This window comes from Tenrec ecaudatus, chromosome 3 (assembly GCF_050624435.1).
Source record: "Tenrec ecaudatus isolate mTenEca1 chromosome 3, mTenEca1.hap1, whole genome shotgun sequence".
Classification (NCBI taxonomy): domain Eukaryota; kingdom Metazoa; phylum Chordata; class Mammalia; order Afrosoricida; family Tenrecidae; genus Tenrec; species Tenrec ecaudatus.
This window is the reverse complement of record NC_134532.1, coordinates 181024682-181044155: the sequence shown is the minus strand read 5'-3', so window position 1 is coordinate 181044155 and position 19474 is coordinate 181024682. Positions and strand designations below refer to the sequence as shown.

Below are 19474 nucleotides of genomic sequence, written 5' to 3'. Positions count from 1 at the left end.
ACAATAACAAAGCTAAACAGAGACGAACCACAATGCAAAAGAGACCACCAAAGGCAGGAATAAGCTTCCCGGGAGTCCACGAGAGATCACATGACCCCAGACCAGGGACGTGGCTCGCCGTGCTCTCAGACACAGTGGATGACCGCAGATGCGGCTAGGCTAAAACAGAACCCCCTGCCACTTGAGCTCTACATCTTTTAGACCACGACCCTCCCCCTTCTGAATTTCACCACATCTTGGTTTTGTAAGTATGCATGTTGCTAGCTTTGGAGTGGCTGGAGAATCAGAGTGTGCCAAGCCTTGCCAGGCACGCCAGGGGAGCAGAGCGAGCAGAGCCCCCCAGGCAGTGGGGCCCCACCTTCCTCGGGCTGCGACCCTTTCATACAGTGCCTCAAGTGGTGGTGACCCCAGCCGTAAAATTATTCTCATTGCTACTTCTTCACTGTCATTTTGCTACTGTTATAAATCGTCATGTAAATATCTGATATGCAGGATGTACTTTCATTGTTACAAATTGAACATAATTAAGCATAATTGAAGCATAGCGATTAACCACAATATGTAATTATATATTGTGAAATATTTGTGTGTTTTCTGACTGTCCTAGGCGACTCCTGTGAAAGGGTCATTCGACCCCAAAGGTGTCTCGACTCACAGGTTGAGAGCCACTGCCCCAAGGGAACTGGTGGGTCTCCCTGGCCCGCCCTTTACCGTGTGCAGAGAGAACTATGAGCAAGCCTTGGAAAGCACGTGTACACACTGCGGCCCACACCCACGAGTCTGCACACTGCCTCCTCTCCAAAATACAGCCACATTCGGCCATGCCGGCACCCACACGCAGGCTGAAGACCTTCCTCTCGGCTCAGGGAGGCGACAGAGGAAGGCAAGAGGGAGGATGCGGGGGAAGGCGGAAGAAACCACCAGCGTTTCCCAACGTGGGTGATACCAACCCCTGGGGGGCACTGGAACGACCGATCCAGGAGGGTTCCGAAAGCAGGTACCTCCACGTTCTCCTGGATAATGAACTGTACATCGTGCACAAGTTGTCATTGCCAGGGGAGGCAATGAGTACCTTTTTGGGTTTGTTTGTGTGTGGTTTTGTTTTTCTAAATCATTCCTGAAAATGGGATGGTAAGCCAAATCCATTTGGGAACCTCTGCACTATACACAGAAGATAATTCTGCCATCGGAACCCTCCCAGAATCCCAAGAATAACTGGGAATCATTTTCTGGGGTCATCTCAAAAACCCCGTATGGAAAAGTCAGACCGAGTGAACCAACAGAGACTCAAGAACCCTCGTGACCATCACCCTAAGAACATGAACTGCAACCAAATACTATCAGCCGTGAGTGAATTGATCCCTGACACAAGCAACGCCACAAGACCAGTCAGTCAGTCGTGGGAAGGCAGAGAGAGGAAGTGGAGCTAGAGCAGTGGAAACAACCAGCAAAATGGGAAAAGAGGGAGAGCTGATCCACGCAAAAACGGAGCGGCGTTTGTAAACACCGCTAGAGAGAACCAAATTTGCTATGTAAATTTGCACCCAAACACGGCTGAGACAAGAACAAGGGCAATGCACAACTTTGCCCTACCCAACCCAGTCCCCGTCAGCCAGTCTACCTTGATTTCTACCGACCTGACGGGGTGCCAGTTGGCGTCTGTCTCCAGCTTTCTCGGCAGCTTTCTTTCAGGGATTTTCCATCCAGCGAACGTTTCTCTTCCTTGGGGGGGCAGATCCGACACAGCATGCTTGGCCCGCAGAGCGCACGCACAGCAGCTCCAACCTGGAGGGGCAGAAGCCGGGAGACAGTGTGAGACCCACGCTCGAGCTCTCAGTCTCTCGGAAGCCTGTCTGTGCAGTCAGCTAACCCCCAACCATCCTTTCAAATGTTTAAAAACCATCCCCCGAGCAGAGAGATGACAGCTTCTACGGAGACCGAGAGGCAAGTCGGGGCGACTCGGAGGGGAGGGCTAGGGATCTGAACCCCTGAAACGCTTGACCAACCAACGGTGCTCTCTGCGCAAAGTAAAGCCAGATGTTTTAATTAACCACAGAAGAAACCCGCTACCACTGAAAACTTCATCACACACGGGTCTGTCCCATGGGAAACCACAGGAATGTCCTGGCCGGGCTCGGGTTAGATTCCTGGGACACAGAGGGCTGGAAGCATTACCCAGAGGAACTCAAACAGAAAATTAACTTGCTCAATATGTTAAGAGAGGGGGAGAAAATCAAAAACAAAAACAAATGAAGTCCAGATTGAGCATCTCAGGACTTCAAAGGGCCAGACCAGAAGACACTGAAGGTAAGCCCTGAGGAATTCCGGCGTGGTCGGGGTGGACAACCCACTCCCAACGCAGAGTGAACGTGCACCTGAACCTTTCACAGAGGGGAAACGCATCGACTTTCACCTCCTAGTAAAGGAAATAATACACCAAACCCATAGCCAACAAGTGAGTCAAAAGCATAATCAAATGCATGCTATATCCAGGCAAAAAGAACCACACCTCCGACGTACCCCTGTTGTACTTGCCAAGCGTCTGGCTGGGCCCACTCCAGCCGCGGCCACACTTGGGCTTGAGGGCCTCAAGGCGACCAGAAATGCAGAACTGAAATAACTCGAGCTCGCTGGGGATGCTGGCACAGAAAACGCAAACGCCAGAATCTTACAAAAGCCATCCGTGAAGAAATCGAGCTAAGAGATTACAGAAAGCCAAGAGAACGGAACCAATGTTCAGGTCACAGCCAGGAGCCCCAGCCTATTTCTGTAAGGCAAAACAGACCTGCCACCGCTGTGCCAAGCACACTCCTACACCAGCTCTTGATTGGTAACCTCATCCCCAAGGTCATCTTCCAAGGAACACAGCTGGGGGGCGGGGGGATAAGATAATCTATCCAGCAATAGTGTGGGTCCATGCTGCCTTGCAAACGGAGTGTGCATAATGGGGAGAGGCCAGGCTGTGGACAATAGCTATTTGGGGGAAGTAGGTTACAGGTGACTTGTGTTTTCATCTTGATACTTCCCAATTTTCCTACACTTAATATTCTTATAGAATTATTTAATAGCTTTTCTCTAAATAGTATGGGGAAACAACATGGAATGGGCCAGCAAAGTGTATCAATCTGATTCATGAGTTGCCTCTTAAAGAACAAAAGAGCCAACTGGATGAAGACATCACTTCTTCACATGTAGACGTGCTTAACTTAGAAGTTTAAAAATGAAGTATCCGATAACAATAGCTGCTCCACAGGAGAAAGAGGACACTGTTTGCTCCTGTAAAGGTTTACAGTCTCCAAAACCCTAAAGAGCAGTTTTACTCTGTCCTTTAGGGTCGCTGATAGATTGGAATCACCCCCCAGAATCGCCACTGAAGCTGACTGCCGCCTCTTTCTCCCGTCGTCTGCACCCCAACTACAGATGAGGATACTGGTGGTGCAGAAATTCTTTCCCGAGGCTGCAACGCATCCTGATCAGGGAGCAGGGTCCAGTACACCTCCCTCCACTGAGAGCAGGCACCTTTCCTCCACCAAGCCTGGTTCCCGCACACTGGGAATCGAGCACGCCCCCATCCCGCCAAGCTCACGTTAGCCAAGCCAAACTGAAATGCACCCTGGGAAGAAGGAGCCCACGCTCACGACACGCTCGCTCTGACGAACAATGCCCTCCCTGTGCTACAGGGCAGCAGGTGTGCCGGGCAGAGACTGCCTCCCACCCTCACCTGCTCAGGGCAGCAGAGTCCCCTGCGCGGGGCAGGAGGAAAGCTTAGCCACCGGATCCTCCATCAAACACCTGCACGCGGCCAAAAAAAAAGACATGCACGTGTGCGCCTCAGTTTGGGGTCAAGTGACTTCCGACACACACCTTCATCCTTGAAACTCCCCAAAAGACCTGAGTCTTACAGGAAAGGCAGAGTGGGTTTGAAAATGACGACATTGGTGTCGGACACATGGGCTAATGTTGGATTTGTGGTCTTGGGCAGCACTGGGTTGGGATGTTTTCTTGATGTGCACTTAACCTTTATATAAAACTCTCTCTTATGACAACGACATTAAAAAACATTAATTCTGGTACTTCGTAACCTTTGGGACACCAGCTTTCAGGGAGCAGGATTTTTTTCTCTCTTCACCACTGTTGAGCATTAACAAGTTCTTGTTCATGTCCACTTCTTCCTGAGTCCCCACCTCCAAGGTCAGAAAGCCAGGGGGATGATGAGAGAGAAACAGTGAGGTGAGCAGCATGGGGGGAGAGGAGGGCTGGGGGGGGGGCAATGGTGAGCGCAACCAGAGTGTTCTTGTTATTCATAGGGTCACTATGAGCGCCCCACTGTGCCACAGACAACAAAGGCAGGGGCCGAGAAGCTGCTGATAAAAAAACAAAGCCCTGTGGAAGGATGAGGAGGGCAAGGGCGGCTGCGTCACATCAGCCTCCGACCTTTCTGAAAATGCTCCTGAAGGCCCGCCACGCATTTCCTCAGCTGGATGCTGGAGGGAAGGCAATCTTGTCAATCTGTTCCCTGCTAGACCTGGGTGTCAGAGCTCACGATGAGTGTTCCCAACAGGCAGAAGGAATAAAATTCTTGTGGGCATTTCACAGGAAAGCCGGGCTCTGTGGTGTCAGTATGCGAGGGGCCCTCTGGGGGCATCAGCAAAAGAATGTTCCTAAACTCAAATTCAGCAGTTTGGTAGGGCAACCTTGGACCTACTCATGACAGATTAGGTTAAGACCTCACTTATGTCTCCAAATGAGACTCTTTGGGGATAGAAGACTAACTAGAAATCAGAATCATCCATCCGTGAAAGTCGCCTTTTTCCCTTGGAACGTAGCCTGGGTGTTGTTTGGCCTCTGGCTGCAGCAGGTGGCTTTGGCAAAATGTACACTCAAGTGTTGTCACTGTTTCTTTATTCTTAGTCTGCATTAGACAACTGTGATCCAGAGAGCTTTCAATGGCTGGTTGGTTTGGAAGTAGATGGCCAAGCAGAATCTTCTTAGCTGCCCTGGTCTGTTTCAGCTTCCCAGAAACACGCAGCACGCCTCTTACAGGTGAACGGTGGTTGCACTGGACTTAACACTGGTGAGGACAGAGCCCAGGCAAGAATTCTATCAGAGACTCGCCACTGGCCACACCCAGCCCCTGCCCTGACCCCAGCCTGAGCCCTGACAAATACCAAGTGCTGTTACCTTTACCAGTCCCCAGGGAGTTTTGCAGTGAACGGGTGACAGGTGATTTGAGTGTTAGCTGTTAGGACAACGGTTCCGTCTGCATTTGTTGAACACTCACCGTATGCCCGGCCTGTTCCTGATGCTGGGGCAGTTTCAGCCCTAATAAAGCTGGTCTTTCCGTTAGGCCTCATCTGTATGAAATGTGAAGTGCATCTAATAATAGATTTGAGCGGTAACATCATCGGTAACATCTCCGTATGTCACCCAAACTATGCGGTTCTTGTTGAGTTAGTTCCTGGTCATAGCAACGCAACAATGCCCAGTCCGGCAGCCGCTCACCATTGCTGAGCTCAAGTCCATCGCTGCTGCCCTGGGTTCATCCAAGCTGTGTATGCACAAGCCTTCACATCGATCTAAGTACAACCAATGCCATGTTCCTCGTCATCTCCAGAACACATTTTACAGTGTACCAAATTACTGCCACCTTACGAAAGCCACTCTTGACTTGGGTTCGAAGTATCAGTATATATGTGTGTGTGTGTGTGTGTGTATGGCATAAAGACCAACACATGCACACACACAATTTTTTTCCTTCCTAAGGAAAAGGAACACACACTGGAATCCATCCAACAACAACCCCCATTTTAACAAGGGGAATATCAGTTATAGTCAAAGTATTTTCCACAGTATTTCTTTTAAAGGCCAAAAAAGTTGAAGTATTTATTTTAGAAACCAAACTCAAGTTTAATTTTAACATGCCAAATATCTGTCTTTGCAAAGTTTCTAAAAACAACCATCTGTTTCATCTAAAAAATAAATAAATTTAAAGTCCTGAGAACTTGGCTGTGTAGGGCCTCGTCAACCCTGCAGCTCAACAGCGCAATATGGGAAGAGGGAGGGGCTTGGGAGAGAGGAAGATGGGAATGTGGAGAAAGAGCACAGGTGGTAGGGAAAGACAGACGATGCAGATGTGGCTTACGTTTAGGACTAACAACCTGAAAACCTATGCACTCAATTACTAAGAGCAAACGCTCAAACCATTGCACCGCGAGGCAGGGGGTGGGGGTGGGGAGAGAGAGGTAGGTGGGGGAATGTCAATACCAGGTTTTTTTAAAAAGCTATCAAAAATACCACTCGGTAACCTGTATAGCTAGCATTCCCAACAAAACACACAGAGTCCAAAGCTCCATGGGGAACTCTGGGGTAGGACCTAAGGATCTGTATTTTCTAAACGTCCCCAGGTAAGACTGATTCACCACGCCCGGCTGGGATCCACTGCTCTGCTATCATTGCATCATTGGAGTGAAGTGCTGGCACGTTTGCACAATCGTAACAGGCATTGGCTTTGCTACGCGTGTTTCCTACGAGCCCTCACATGGAACCCAAGACAGGAGCTACTCCTCAAAGAAGTGAGAGACCTGTGTGACTTTGCACAACCTGTATTTCCTGCGAGCCTGTTTTTTCTAGCAACATGTGACACACGGTAGTTTCCACTTTTCCCCAGCTTCCATTGTTGTGTTGAGAAGTCAGCTGTCCGTCATTATTATTCACGTATGAGTGAGCCTCCTCTCCTTGCCGGATAGACAGTCTTCAGATGAACTTATTGGTAGTGGTATACTGCGCTGTCTCTATGGGTCACTGTGAAGGGTTTTTAAAAATGTACACTTCTCGGTATATGTTTCGCTCAAGTCCCCAGGAGGCACACATGGTTTGTTCTCAGCTACTAAACCGAAAGCTGACAGCTCGACCTCCGCCAGCACCTCTGCTGAAGAAGAGCCGACTTCGGTACAGATCGTGGTTCGGTGTCATGGAGTCGGTTCCGATCCACAGCCACCCAACGCACAACAGAAGGAAACGCTGCCCGGGTCTCGCGCCCTCCTCGCCATCGTTCCTGTGCCGGAGCCCAGTGTTGCAGCCGCCGTGTCCACCCTTCTCTGTCACTGCCCCGCTAGCGCCCTTTAACACGACTCCTGCCATGGGCGGGCGGGTCGCACAACCTTGCTTGCTGAAAGTGAGTAGGACACTTTGGACACGTTGTCAGGGGAGACCAGTCCCTGGAGAAGGACATCGTGCTTGGTAAAATAGAGGGGCGGTGGACATGAGGAAGGCCCCAAGGAGATCGACTGACACCGTGGCTGCCAGAATGGGCTCAAGTGGGGCAACCATGGCGAGACGGCGTGGGCCGGAGCATGGCGCAGGCCGAGGCAGCGTGTCTTTCTGTCGTGCCTAGGGTCACTGTGGCTCAGAATCGACTGGAGGGCACCTAGCAACAACAAGGTTTCGTCATCTTGCCTAGCAACAACAAGGTTCCGTCAATGTTTAGTATCCCTCCCTAGTAATGCCATCTGCCCTTAGGGCATTCTGTCACCTGCCCCACAAAGCTCACAGCTCACACACTCCTTTGAAGATTGGTTGGTCTGATTTAGGAGCGAGATCTTGGAGATGCATTAGTTCCTTCCTGCAAATATAGTTGTTGTATCTTTATGAGAGCAGACAGCCTCATCTTTCTCCCTCAACACTGGGAGTGGGTTTGAACCTCGGACCTTGCAGTTAGTAGTCCCACACTCACCTCACAATGCCACCAGGACTCCTGTGTAGGAAGGTTCAAATACAGGAAAATAGAGAGAGAATTGAATTTCATACAGATCTCAAAAGAAACAGCACTTTAGCTGTCAGACCTATGATCCCATTTTCAAGGAGAGGTTTAATTTTAGTCAAAAACCGACTGTCACATTAATGTTAATTTGGATTTTATTGGTGTCGTCGTCTTGTTTAAATTTATGCTATAAACGTGTCACTGTTTCATAGTTATATAAGAGCCAGAGGCCTACAGAGTTTATTCCTAGTTTTATGTTTGGGCATATTTAAACTACTTCATAATAAAAGGGTTCATGTCCATACTTGAGATGTGTAAGATTTTTCCCCTTTAAATAAAGAGGTCCATAAATTACTTATTTAACAAATATTGGTCTTTAAATACTGTGCTACCTTTGAAACATTCATCATTCTTCCCATAAAAGAAAAATGAAATATAACAGGCTGCAAAAAACTGGAAAAACTCCAATACCTTCAGCCCTGAATCTGTCCACGGATTTTGGAAGGCCGTGAGTACAACAGATAACTGGAAACACCATTCTGTCTAACTACTGCCTTCACCCTTTTGTACTAGAATTGATAAAATAGCACAAACGCATCTGGCAGCAATACGATGCATAAAATGTGTCGAACAAAGAATAACCCTTGCCTTAAGGAAGTCCGTTTCCTGGAAGAGTTTCAATCACAGGGAGCTTGGGGCGGATACAGCATTATTTTTTTTAATAAGTACAAGAAACTCTGCCTTTTAAAACAAAAACAAAAACTTTTTTCTCATATTTCTTATGAACTCTATTTCGTCTCTCCAACATCCATCAACCTCTTACTCTCCTTCTCACAGGAGAGTAAGAATTGGAAATTAAACTCTAAGTATCATAATTAATTCCATGGATTTAAGAAAAAAAAAAACACGACTGCCATCCAGTGAATTCTGACTCACAGTGACCCCATGGACAAAGTAGAACGGTGCCGCTGGGTTTCTGAGACAGTAGATCTTGGCGAATGCAGTACGCCTCATCTTTCTCCCTCTCAGCAGCTGGTGGGTTCAAACTGCTAACCCTGGTGGTGAGCAGCCCAATTCGTGACCAACTTTGCCACCAGGGTTCCTTTAGGGAACTGAAGCTGGGGGGAGGGGGGCGCAGCAGGGAGAGAAGAGGGATAGGAGATTACAATTAACTCAAGGGGGAAAAATCAATCAGGAATTAATACAAACTAACTACCATTTCATGGTCCAAATACTATAATGTATCTTTTACCAAAAAAGAGAGAGAAAGTAAATATCCAGTAGATTTGTTCAAAAGCAAATTCGGAGCGTTCCTGAATACATCGAGGAAAGACATTGCTCTGGGCCGTGACCAGCAAACCCGCTCAACCAACTTGGCATGACTGCCCGGCTCCACTGTCCACTTCAGGGCATATTGCTGTATTGGATTTTATTTATGGTATCTCATTTGCATGAGAAGCCAGATGTTATGTGAAGGGGAGAAATAAAATTATTGAGCAAACTAATGTCTGTGGTGAAGCAGAGCGCACGTTTTTTTCTTCCACACAAGATGGGGCAAAGTATGGTCTGCAAAGTCGGTGACAAGTCCCGCGAACTTCTCATTCTAGTTAAGCCACCAGCATTGTGACGCCGCTCCGCCCCAGAAAAATGGGTTCAAGTCCTGCCTGCCTCACTGATTACCTGTGTCATCCCCGGAGCCCGTGCCCTCCTTTCTGAAAGGAACTCATCGCCTCCCGGTGGATCAGCGGTTAGTGCAGCTCCGAGCACACTGAGTGCCCAGGGGTGGCACGCAGGGTTGGCTCAGCTGGGAAAGGAGGCAGGGCAATCAGCTGATCAAAGGTGTCTGGGCACCTCACAGAGCTGACAGGGCGGCACCCAACCACAGGAACGTCTGCCTACGGGCTCCACCATTTTCCAGGTCCCTAGACGATGGCACAAATAACCACGTGGCAAAGAATTGCAGCAAGAAAAAAACTCACTGCCATCTCACAGCGACCCCGTAGGACAAGGGCAGAGGTTTCCCTGTGGGTTTCCGAGACTATACCTTGTTATGGGAGTAAAAAGTCCTTTCTCCCGAGGTTTCGAACCGTTGACCTCGCAGTTGGCAGCCCAACACCTAACCGCTATGCTACCAGGACTCCTTCCAGCAAGAACAAAACAAATAATCTCACAGCCACTGATTGAGTGAATGCTGACTCACGTAGACCCCTGTGGGTTTCCGAGACTGTAACTGTTCACAGGAGTCGACAGCCCAGTCTTGCTCCCAAGGAGCTGCTGCTGGTTTCAAACAGCTGACCCTGCAGAGCGCAGCCCAGTGCGTAACCACCACACCACCAGGGCTCCTCCCAGCCAGGGTGCCCTCCTCAAACCATCACTCGACGTGCTTGCTACACAGCAGCGTGTACCAGGCTCTCGGGAAACGCGTGTCAGCGTTTAGTCCTTCTGTCAGACGTACTCAATCTAATAAAAAAGGGAAAAACAAAAACCCTCGGAATGGACCGAAGAGCAACAACCTCATGGTAAACAGGGAAAAGATTACAGTTGTCAAGGATTCCATTTTCCTTGGATCTCCAGTCAGTGCTCGTGGCAGCAGCAGTCGAGAGATCAGGCGACCCTGGCTGGGCAACTCTGCGGTTCAGCCCGCGGCATCCTGGGAGAACGGGTTGGCAGCGTTTAGGGAATGGTGTGGTGCTCAGTTCTGCTCAGTCACCTGGTATCCCCCTGAGTCAGCCTCTCGGGCAATACGTTAGCTGTTTGTTTTGTGTTTGTTTCCAGTGAAATACAGTCCTGATACATGGCACAATATGGACAAACCTTGGAAACACTGCGCTGAGTGAAAACCATCATGAAAGAACGAGAAAGGACATCATAGGCAGATACACAGAACATGAAGCTTAGGAGAGGTTTGGTTATCAGGGATGAGAGAAGGGGGAGGGGGCGGGTCTTTTGCTGGGAGGATGGGTATGGAGTTAATGTTAATGGTGGCGGATGATTAGGGAAAAAATAAGGTTAAAGATTGTGCAACAGAAGGAGGATAGATGAGGTCACTGGCTTCGACCCACACAGACCCACGGAGGGGATGGATATGTCGTTGTAGGTCTTTTCAAAATTAAAAAAAAAAGTCATCTCCCAACAACCCCATAGGGATGGGCATTACCAATGTTGTATTTCAAATAAGAAAACTGAGGTTTAAAAAAAAAAAATTCCGAAGACCCAGCCTGTGAATGGAAATTCAAATCCCTCATTAAACCTAGCCTTTCTAACTAACGAGCTTTTTCTAAGCTAAGTCCAGTCTCTTGCCAATAAAATTGGAGTGTGACCTATCAAACTCCATAGAGATCCTGCTTTTTTCCGTATGACATAATTCCCGCGAGCTGAAAAGCTCCCTCCGGGCTGTGGGAAAGGCGAAGGGGCGTGTGGAGCCTATACACGGTGGTCTCCTCCCCGGATTAAGGAAGAGAGACTTGTAAACCTGTGTTCAGCTTCAAGGAGGGCTGATAAAAAAACAACCCAAAAACCTAGGAGCCTCCAAGGAAAATGAAGGCGATGGAGAAATAACACCAAGGCTGCAGGGCACAAAATAAAAAGCTACCTCACCAGCGGGACACTCCGAGGCTGAACACCAAGGCAGGGTGACTCAAGCTGCGACCCAGGGCCTGAGCTCACCAGGCCTGATGAGGAAACGACCGAGCCGGATGAGTCAGGGGTGCTGAGCAGCAAACACCCCACTTCTTCCCACTGCCCCTCCTTGCAGATGCCTGACAGTCACCAAGCCTTCCTTCCCAACGCGGGGGGGGGGGGGGGGGGAGGGAGGGGGGGATTTCCAACACCTGCGAACCCTGACAGACCCAACGTGCCTCTCCACACTGCACTCTCGAGCCAGCTGTCGGGCTTTCAGAGGAGACTTGAAATTGGGCATGGGAGCCTTCTGCCAACGGCCACTTATATTTATAACATGATTCGTAGGCTATATGAAATCATCAACTTTCAAATTAGCCTGCTATATTTGGTCAAACATTCGACGCGCGCACCTCTAATGTGACGGATGGACGGCTTCTCTTGGGAGACGAGAGTGATGTTACGCTGGGACCGATGATGTCATGGGCCCGATGCAGCCAAGAGGAGCCGGGTGGCCCTGTGGTTATGCATGAGGCTGCTAACGGCCAGATCCGCAGTTTGAAATCACCAGCTGCTCCAAGGGAAGAAAACGAGGCTTTCTACTCCTGTACAAAGTGGCAGTCATGGAAACCCACGGTGCAGGTCTACCCTGTCAGAGGGACGCTGTTCTAAGTTGGAATTGACTCTATGACAGTGAGTTTGTTTGGGTTTGTTTGGTTTTTTTTCCGGTACACAGCCCAAGGGCCAGACTTGCCCCGTCCCTCCTTAAATCCACTGCCATCGAGTCAATTTTACTCACAGTGACCCTGTAGACAGGGTGCTACCGTCCCTGTGGGTTTCTGGGACTCCACATCTTCGTCTCATCTTTCCTCCAAGGAGCGGTTGAATCAAACTGCCGGCCTTTCAGTGAGTAACCCACTGCACCAGCAGAGAGAGGGGCCCGCTGCTGCAGCAGGAATGCCCACCCGTCAGGAGAGCCACGTGTGAGGGGTGGCACTACGTGGAGGCTCTGGCTCTGCCAGCCCGGGCCGCTCAGAGGCTCAGCAGCCAAGTGAAGGTCAGAATGGCCTCTGAAGGTTTGTGTTTCCGGCCTCTGACCCCCTTCAAGGCCGGCCTCAATCAGTCCAGCACTCCGGCAATCACAGACAGTCATGACCCCAGCCAGCCAGCCCTTACTCACGGAGAGGAAGCAGAAAGGCCCAGAAATGTTGAGTGTTTGAAGACGCACGGGTAGTCAGAGAGCAAGCCACGGCTACAATCTAAACCTCCCAGATCTCAGCTGAATGTTCTTGCTAAACAAAATCTGTGTTTTTATCCTTAATTTTGTTTTACCTTTCATCATAGCAACATTCTAAACACATTGTTTAAAATGAAGCAAGAAAGCTTTAAATAAGCCCTGCATACTAGCCCCAGCCCCACCCCTCAGAGTCCAGCAATGATCAAGTCATGGCCAATCTTGTTTGAGCTCCATAACACCTGCTAACCCCTTTCCGGCGAGTTATTTGGTAGTAAATCCTAGACATCATATCCCATTATCTGCAAATTATTTCAAGAATCTCTGGATGTCTGCACATATTTAAGCATCTCTTAAGAAATACGGGCGCTTTAGAGCAAACCACACTAGCACTAACATACCTATAAAAAACTAGAAATCACTTCTCAACATCAATTATTTGATCTGTGTCCAACTTCCCTTTAACCAATTGTCTCATCCCGACAGCCCACCCCGCAGCCCGTGTCTGAGTCAGAGTGGATACGCATAACATAGGTTTTATGACACTCGTCCTTGAGTTCAACTCAAGACGACCCATGTGATCACAACAGAACTGTGCTCCCTAATTTTCAATGGCCGATTTTTCCGGTTTGGATAGCCAATCCTTTCTTCCACGGTACCTCTGGGCGGACTCAAACCTCCAACCTTTGGATAGCAGCGGAGCACATTAACCATCTGTACCACCCCGGGACACACAAGGCCTTATTTAATCTCTAAGTCCCTGTTCCTCTCTCTGTCTCTCTTTTGCCCGACAATGTATTCCTAGAAGGAACCGGTCACCTGCCCTGTGCGGCTCCCCATGGTCTAGACTGCACAGAGTCCTCTTCTGTAAAGGAAATGGGCTTGGACTTGCCCTGTGTCTTCTCCCTCCCTCTCCATTTCATTCTTGGTTCCACGCAACAAATACCTGCCGACCGTGGGGAAGGGCAACACCTGTGGGAAAGCCAACGCAGATGATTCTTGTCTTGGGGAAGGCCCAGACAGTGAGGGTGGTGAGTGCCCCAGGGCCCATTCAAGTAGGGCTGGTGAGCAGTAACTGGGAAGTCTGAGCCGTGCCCAGGTGAGGAGGGACCTCAGCTACACTGTGAATAAGATGACAGGCTGACAGAAGACTGAGGACAATGTGACGGAGAGCCACTTGAAAGGACACTTCTGGCATGTTGGGAAAGGACAGCAGTGCTGGAGGGCAAAATACGCTGTGGGAAGTGTATCGAAATAGGAAGAGGTGACACTGTGAACGGTTCAGATTGCCTACTGAGCGAGTTTTCTCTTTTCCTTTATCAGCAAACAATTTACCACACATGTCTGATAACATCAGATCTTGATTCACTCTGCCCTATAGGGTCACTCTGAGTCAGAATTGATTCCGTGACAGTGAGTGTGTTTTGTTTGAACAATAAGCTGGGTGCACATTGGACCAATTTCCTTTCTTAAACAGTCGTTTTTACTTCCCTGAAGCACGTGTCTTTTACATTTTAATTCTACGAGTAAAAAAGGAAAGACATTCACATTGGAACCGTTTGAGACCACCCTGTATCCCCCAACCAAGTATGTCAGCAGAGTCAGTACCACACGGGCATGTAGAATACATCACGGTGCTATGCAAACCCCATGCCAATGAGACACATTCTCCTGTTTGACAGGCATCAAGGATGAAGACGAATTGCAAAGAGCGTGTTTACATCACAATCTCAACCCCTTCATTCACAGCCACTCCTGACGTAAACACAAATTATGGTGAGTGGTTGAGGATTACTAATCTCCAGGACATGCCTGCCCCGCCCGCTGGCTCACAGACCTTGATTTCCAAAAGCTCTCATGACACATGCTGCCCTTTCACGGGGTCCGCAGCACAATCCCACAGGAAGTTCTTAAGAGATCCTTTGCATCTTGATAAATTCCTTTGACCAAAAAATGACGAACAAAACAAAACAAAAAGTTCTCTAGTAACCAGAAGGCCTGAGAAAGAGAATGTAATTTCTCCTTCAAGGTTAACCTTCAAGTAACCCAAACTAATGTTTTAGCCTCTCGACTTCAAATCCTGTATCCCTCTAGCTTTACTCAATACTGAGAAAGTTAATACATTCCATCTTTTAGAAGCAGCAGCAGATCAGCTCTTAACAATAGATTTCTGTTAACTTTGGAATAATTCTTCACGGATGCCTTAAAACATGTTTTTTAAAACAAAAAACAAACACGTTTTTTATTGCATGTTCATGTGATTTTTTTTTCTTTTAACGGGCTAGATTACATCCAGGTGTTTAATACATATCAATAATTAATATATATTTCTGCTTTCCATGTAATGCTAGGTATTTATTTATTTGTTATTTGGCCGGGGATTGTCATATGCAGACAGTTTGACCTCCCCAGCATGTAACTCCAAACCATTGGTATTGGAAGTCTTTCCCCACAAAGCCATGGCTTCTCGTGTTTCACTGGAGCCCCTGAAATGTCTGCAAGACGCCCGTGCAGTGGAGCGTCCTGGAGACCTAGAACCCCGAGAACCTAGGTTTAGCATTTCCTCGCTCTCTAACACTGCACCAGTCACTCTGGGAATCCGTGTCCTCGACGTGCTTGCCAGCACCGCTCCAGGGACACTGTAAGGACTACATATAAAGTGTGAATCGCCATGCCAGTGGTGGCTAGTGGTGCTTTTATGGACATAAAACAGCAGTCAACATTTAGGACGCTATCATTTGATCTTCCTTAGGACCATGTAAAAGGTTTTAATATTTTCTGCTTTCTTTTCTGTTGAGATGGAGATGTGTATCTGTTGTCGGTGGTTATTCTTGTTAGTCTTTTTGTTTGTTTTCTAATGTGGTTTCTGTCTATGAAATCCAGGGTAGGCACGTATGTCTATACAGAGTAATGGTCCCCGGGGGGTATGGCAAGAGGGGTTGGGGGGAAATGGGGAGCTAATAACGATGAGCATGAGATGGAAGGACGTGTTCTAGACTTGTGATGATGGCTGTACAGCACTTCCTGGTGTGACTGAAATATTTCATTGTATGACATGTGCATTGATATGGTGGTGTGTGGGGGCGGGGTGGGGGAGAGAGAGCAGTCACGGTGGCAGGTCCTTCCCCAGCACTATACACTGGTTATGTGACTGAAGTGCGACCTCCACCACCCCAAATCTCCAGGACCTTCTAGAACAATTGCTCAACAATGGACAGACTGCACAAGGAGCCGGTGGCACTTGCCAAATCACAGAGAAGGGCTCTGAATTGCTCCAAAGAGCACGAAGCTCAATGCTTCTACTCCCCTACGTATGAACTCCACCTGCCAGCTTGTTGTGGTTTGTGGAAGCTCTGCCACTGTTATTTCAACTACCAGCAGGGTCGCCCACGGTGCTCGGGTGTCAGCAGAGCTTCTGGGCTAAGACAGGCTGGAAAGCAAGACCTGGCGATGTACTTCTGAGAATGAGCCAATGACTACTATGAGGTTTCTTAGAACATCGTCCAAACTAGTGCTAGAAGATGCGGTCCGGTCAACATACAGCATTGTGGTTTACCATGGCTCTGTTATACAGGTCACCATGAGCTAGCATCACCGCAGTGACACGTAACAACATGTGTGAACAAACACACACCTGAGAGCCCCCTCACACGTCGGTCTGAACGCTACTTGCAGTTTTAACAAGCGGGAGAGCCACACTGAAAAGGAAGCTGGCAGAAGAGGGTAAGGACAGTACTTCTCAAATGGTCAACAGTCTGTTGGAAGATCAAGACAGAAACAGAACAGACAGGTTCAGAAACGTCTGCAGAAATTTGACAAGAGTTTCACATCTATGAAATTTAATCATAAAAAATGTGGTTTAAAATGAAAACAGAGTCCCACGGACTAATGAACCACGCAAACATCAGCCTCCACAACGCTGAGACCAGAAGAACTAGATGGTGCCCGACCACCACTCACAACCACTTGCTCTGGAAAAGATCACCGTAGAGGTCCTGGAAAGAGGGGGGATAAAAATGTGGATCAGAACTGAAAATCAACAAAGAGACTGGTGAGCCCGAAGATCTTTGCCCTTCAGGTCTCGGACTGAGCCCTCCTCCCGCCACGCCATGTTGTAATAATCAAACATGAAAACCAAATGAGCAACATTTACCCAAGGAGGGGCAGGGAAAGGAGGCACAGAAACAGGAGACACAGGGAAGAAATGGGCTCCAAGATGGTACTGTGAGGGGGCTGCCATGGAGGGGATGAATCAGAGTATGTATGAAACGGTGAATGCAAACCTCTACCTGATTCACACTAGAAAGAAAAGGCGTGCTTTGTGCTTGCCTGTATACTTCAATTTTACACAGTAGCTGCAATGGGCTCCAGCATAGGAACAGTGGTCAGGATGACACGGGACCGGACGGTGTTTCCATGGGCCACCAGGGGTCAGAACCAAGTGAATGGCATCTAACAACAACGAATTAATTTGGACTGCATTTTACAAAAGCATTGGTCTGTATTTGTTTAATTTATATTTTATTTTAATTTATTTATTGGTCTTTCCACTAGGCGGCTTGAGAAGAATGAACCGAAAGAGCTATCTATGAGAAATGAGATTAAAAGCTGTACTCGTTAGTCAGCCGGGTCCCTGCATTCCCTTTGGTCGAAGAGGTCTGGTTGCGTTGCATGTTTCTGCCAGTGGCAACCAGAGCAATCCCACTGGCACAGGAAAGTAATCACCTGCACCCAGGAGAAGACAAAGAGGGTCCAACACAGATCCAGGTACAGAGGGAGCATGAAGGCGAAATGGCTGTCATTACAGAAAACTCACATGAAATTGAAAGGGTAAAAACAAAAACATCCACAGATGTATAATCGGACCCATGTTTGCCCCGGTCTGTACTGCGGGTCCTCGCCCTTGGAACGGTGGAGGCAGGCACCCATCTCAGTAACCGCCAGCGTCCCAAACGGACTGTCTTCAAGCAAATGCCACATGGGGGTAGTGATCCCATTTTCCTAAACTGTTGTCAAAGCTTTACACACGGAAGCTTCCAAAAAGGAGAACTGGAAAAAGGGCCATTTAGAAGTGGGGGGAAATGAGTTATTTCCAAGTAGCAGTCTGTGACACAGTGGACTCCTTCCAGAGAGCCTCCATTGAACAGCCTCCAAAACGCAGTCACTCAACCACTGCCTCGCACTGCACGGATGTGAGATTCAGCTGATGTCGTTTTACAGTATTTTACCAGGAAGAAGGCCAAAATGATTAAGGAAAAGAGTTTTTAGAAAAAAGTAAAGGCAAGAGCTAGAAATGTAAGGGCTTAGGAAACAATGAAGAGTCTGTGCTTAAAAAACAAAACACTGACTAGTTTCATTTGTTTTATTACTGTGGTAGTTACATAAACTGGTATCGATTTGAGGATTAAGAGTGTAGAGTGGAGTCTAGGCTTTCAATCAGGATATAGCCAATGAGGCTTCTGTGTGGGCATGGCCTTCTCCTGAGAATTCTGGGAATGTCTGTGTTTCCTCAGTGGAGGCAGGAGACATTCTCTCTCTCTTGGCTCACTCCCGGTGAGACATCCCTGTGGAGAAGACACATGGAGAGAGGCTGATAGAACCAGACCTCTGGAGCCGGAGAAGTCACGTGGAGACCCCTGCCATCGCTGAAATGCTTATGATGCTGCTGGATCCACAAGACTTTCCACCCACCGGCCTGTGATCTTCCTGCATTCCCTGTCAATACATGTGTTGCGTGAGTCTGAAGAGGCCTTTATACATTGGTATCGGGCATATGAGCTAATATCGGACTTATGGACTTGGTCTGGAATGTTTTCTTTTTTTTTTTTTGAAATGTTTTCTTATATACACTTGAGTGTCTATGAATTTGTTTCTCTAGTCAACCCAGACTAACACAATTAATATTTGCCATAGTGAACCCATGGATAGCAGATATTAAAACAAACAAAACCTAACCCCCGAAACACAGAAATTAAAAGTCTACTTGAGATCAAAAGGCCAGCATTTGCTCAAGGACTGAGTTCAGGAGGCAGAAAGGTAGAGGCGCCCAAAGGCGGCATGACAACAGGAAACACAGGGAGGGAGTGGGGCAAGTGAGATTACATTGTGGTGACTGCAAACAATGACATGAAACAAAGTATATGCACTGTAGAAAGGAGAACTGATTTGCTCTGTATACCTTCATCCAATTCACAATGCAGTTTAAAAGGAGAAGTCCCATGACCCAGGCGAGTTGGTGCTGCAGTTAATTGCAGTGAGGTTGATCCCCACTCTTGGCCGCCCCTCCTGTGCACGGAGAGCTGTGTTCGCATGACTGTGCCCTTTGAGAGCAGACTGTCAGGCCTGTCTGCAGAAACGCCTATGGCGGGCTAGAAGAGTCAACCTGGTAGCTAGTCCTTTGCACTACTCACGGAGGCAGTGTGTGACCCCAGGTGAGAGCCTAGATCAGAAAAAGAATGTGGATGGGCATTAGCTGGCAGCGCTTGAGTGAAGTCTCCAGATGACAATGGTGTTGTTTTAACGAATATGCCCTATTTTATGTCTCTCGGTTCTAATATCCATTGCAATGGCTACACAGAACTCAACAGCAAGATTCATGATTAAATGGCTTATTAAGGGAGTTATCTGGTTGCAATGCAAGTGGTAAATACTCAGGAGAGAGGTGTGCATCAGCACAGGTTGCAAAGTTCCTTCAGGCTGCTAATAGATGTCCGAAGGGCATACCACTCCACTCTAAGTCTCCACCTGAGGCATGAAGCTCCAGTTCCCGGGGGAGCAAACCCAGGTCCCTAAGTGAAGTGCCAGTAAACCTCAGCTCAAAGGGACTCAGCATGGCCTGTGTGAGCCAGCAAACTCAGCTCCCC

General features: G+C 48.3%; 1 protein-coding gene across 15 annotated transcripts in view; it reads right to left on the bottom strand.

Moving 5' to 3' along the window:
* The window catches only part of APBB2 (amyloid beta precursor protein binding family B member 2), a 345785-nt gene that overhangs the window by 274803 nt on the left and 51508 nt on the right, over positions 1–19474 (bottom strand). For all 15 annotated transcript variants that reach the window (XM_075544392.1, XM_075544393.1, XM_075544389.1 and 12 more), the window contains one exon: positions 1638–1785. In XM_075544392.1, the coding sequence (XP_075400507.1) occupies positions 1638–1749 (112 nt within the window). In that variant the 5' untranslated portion in view covers positions 1750–1785. Of the gene's footprint in view, positions 1–1637; positions 1786–19474 lie in introns of those variants that run through there.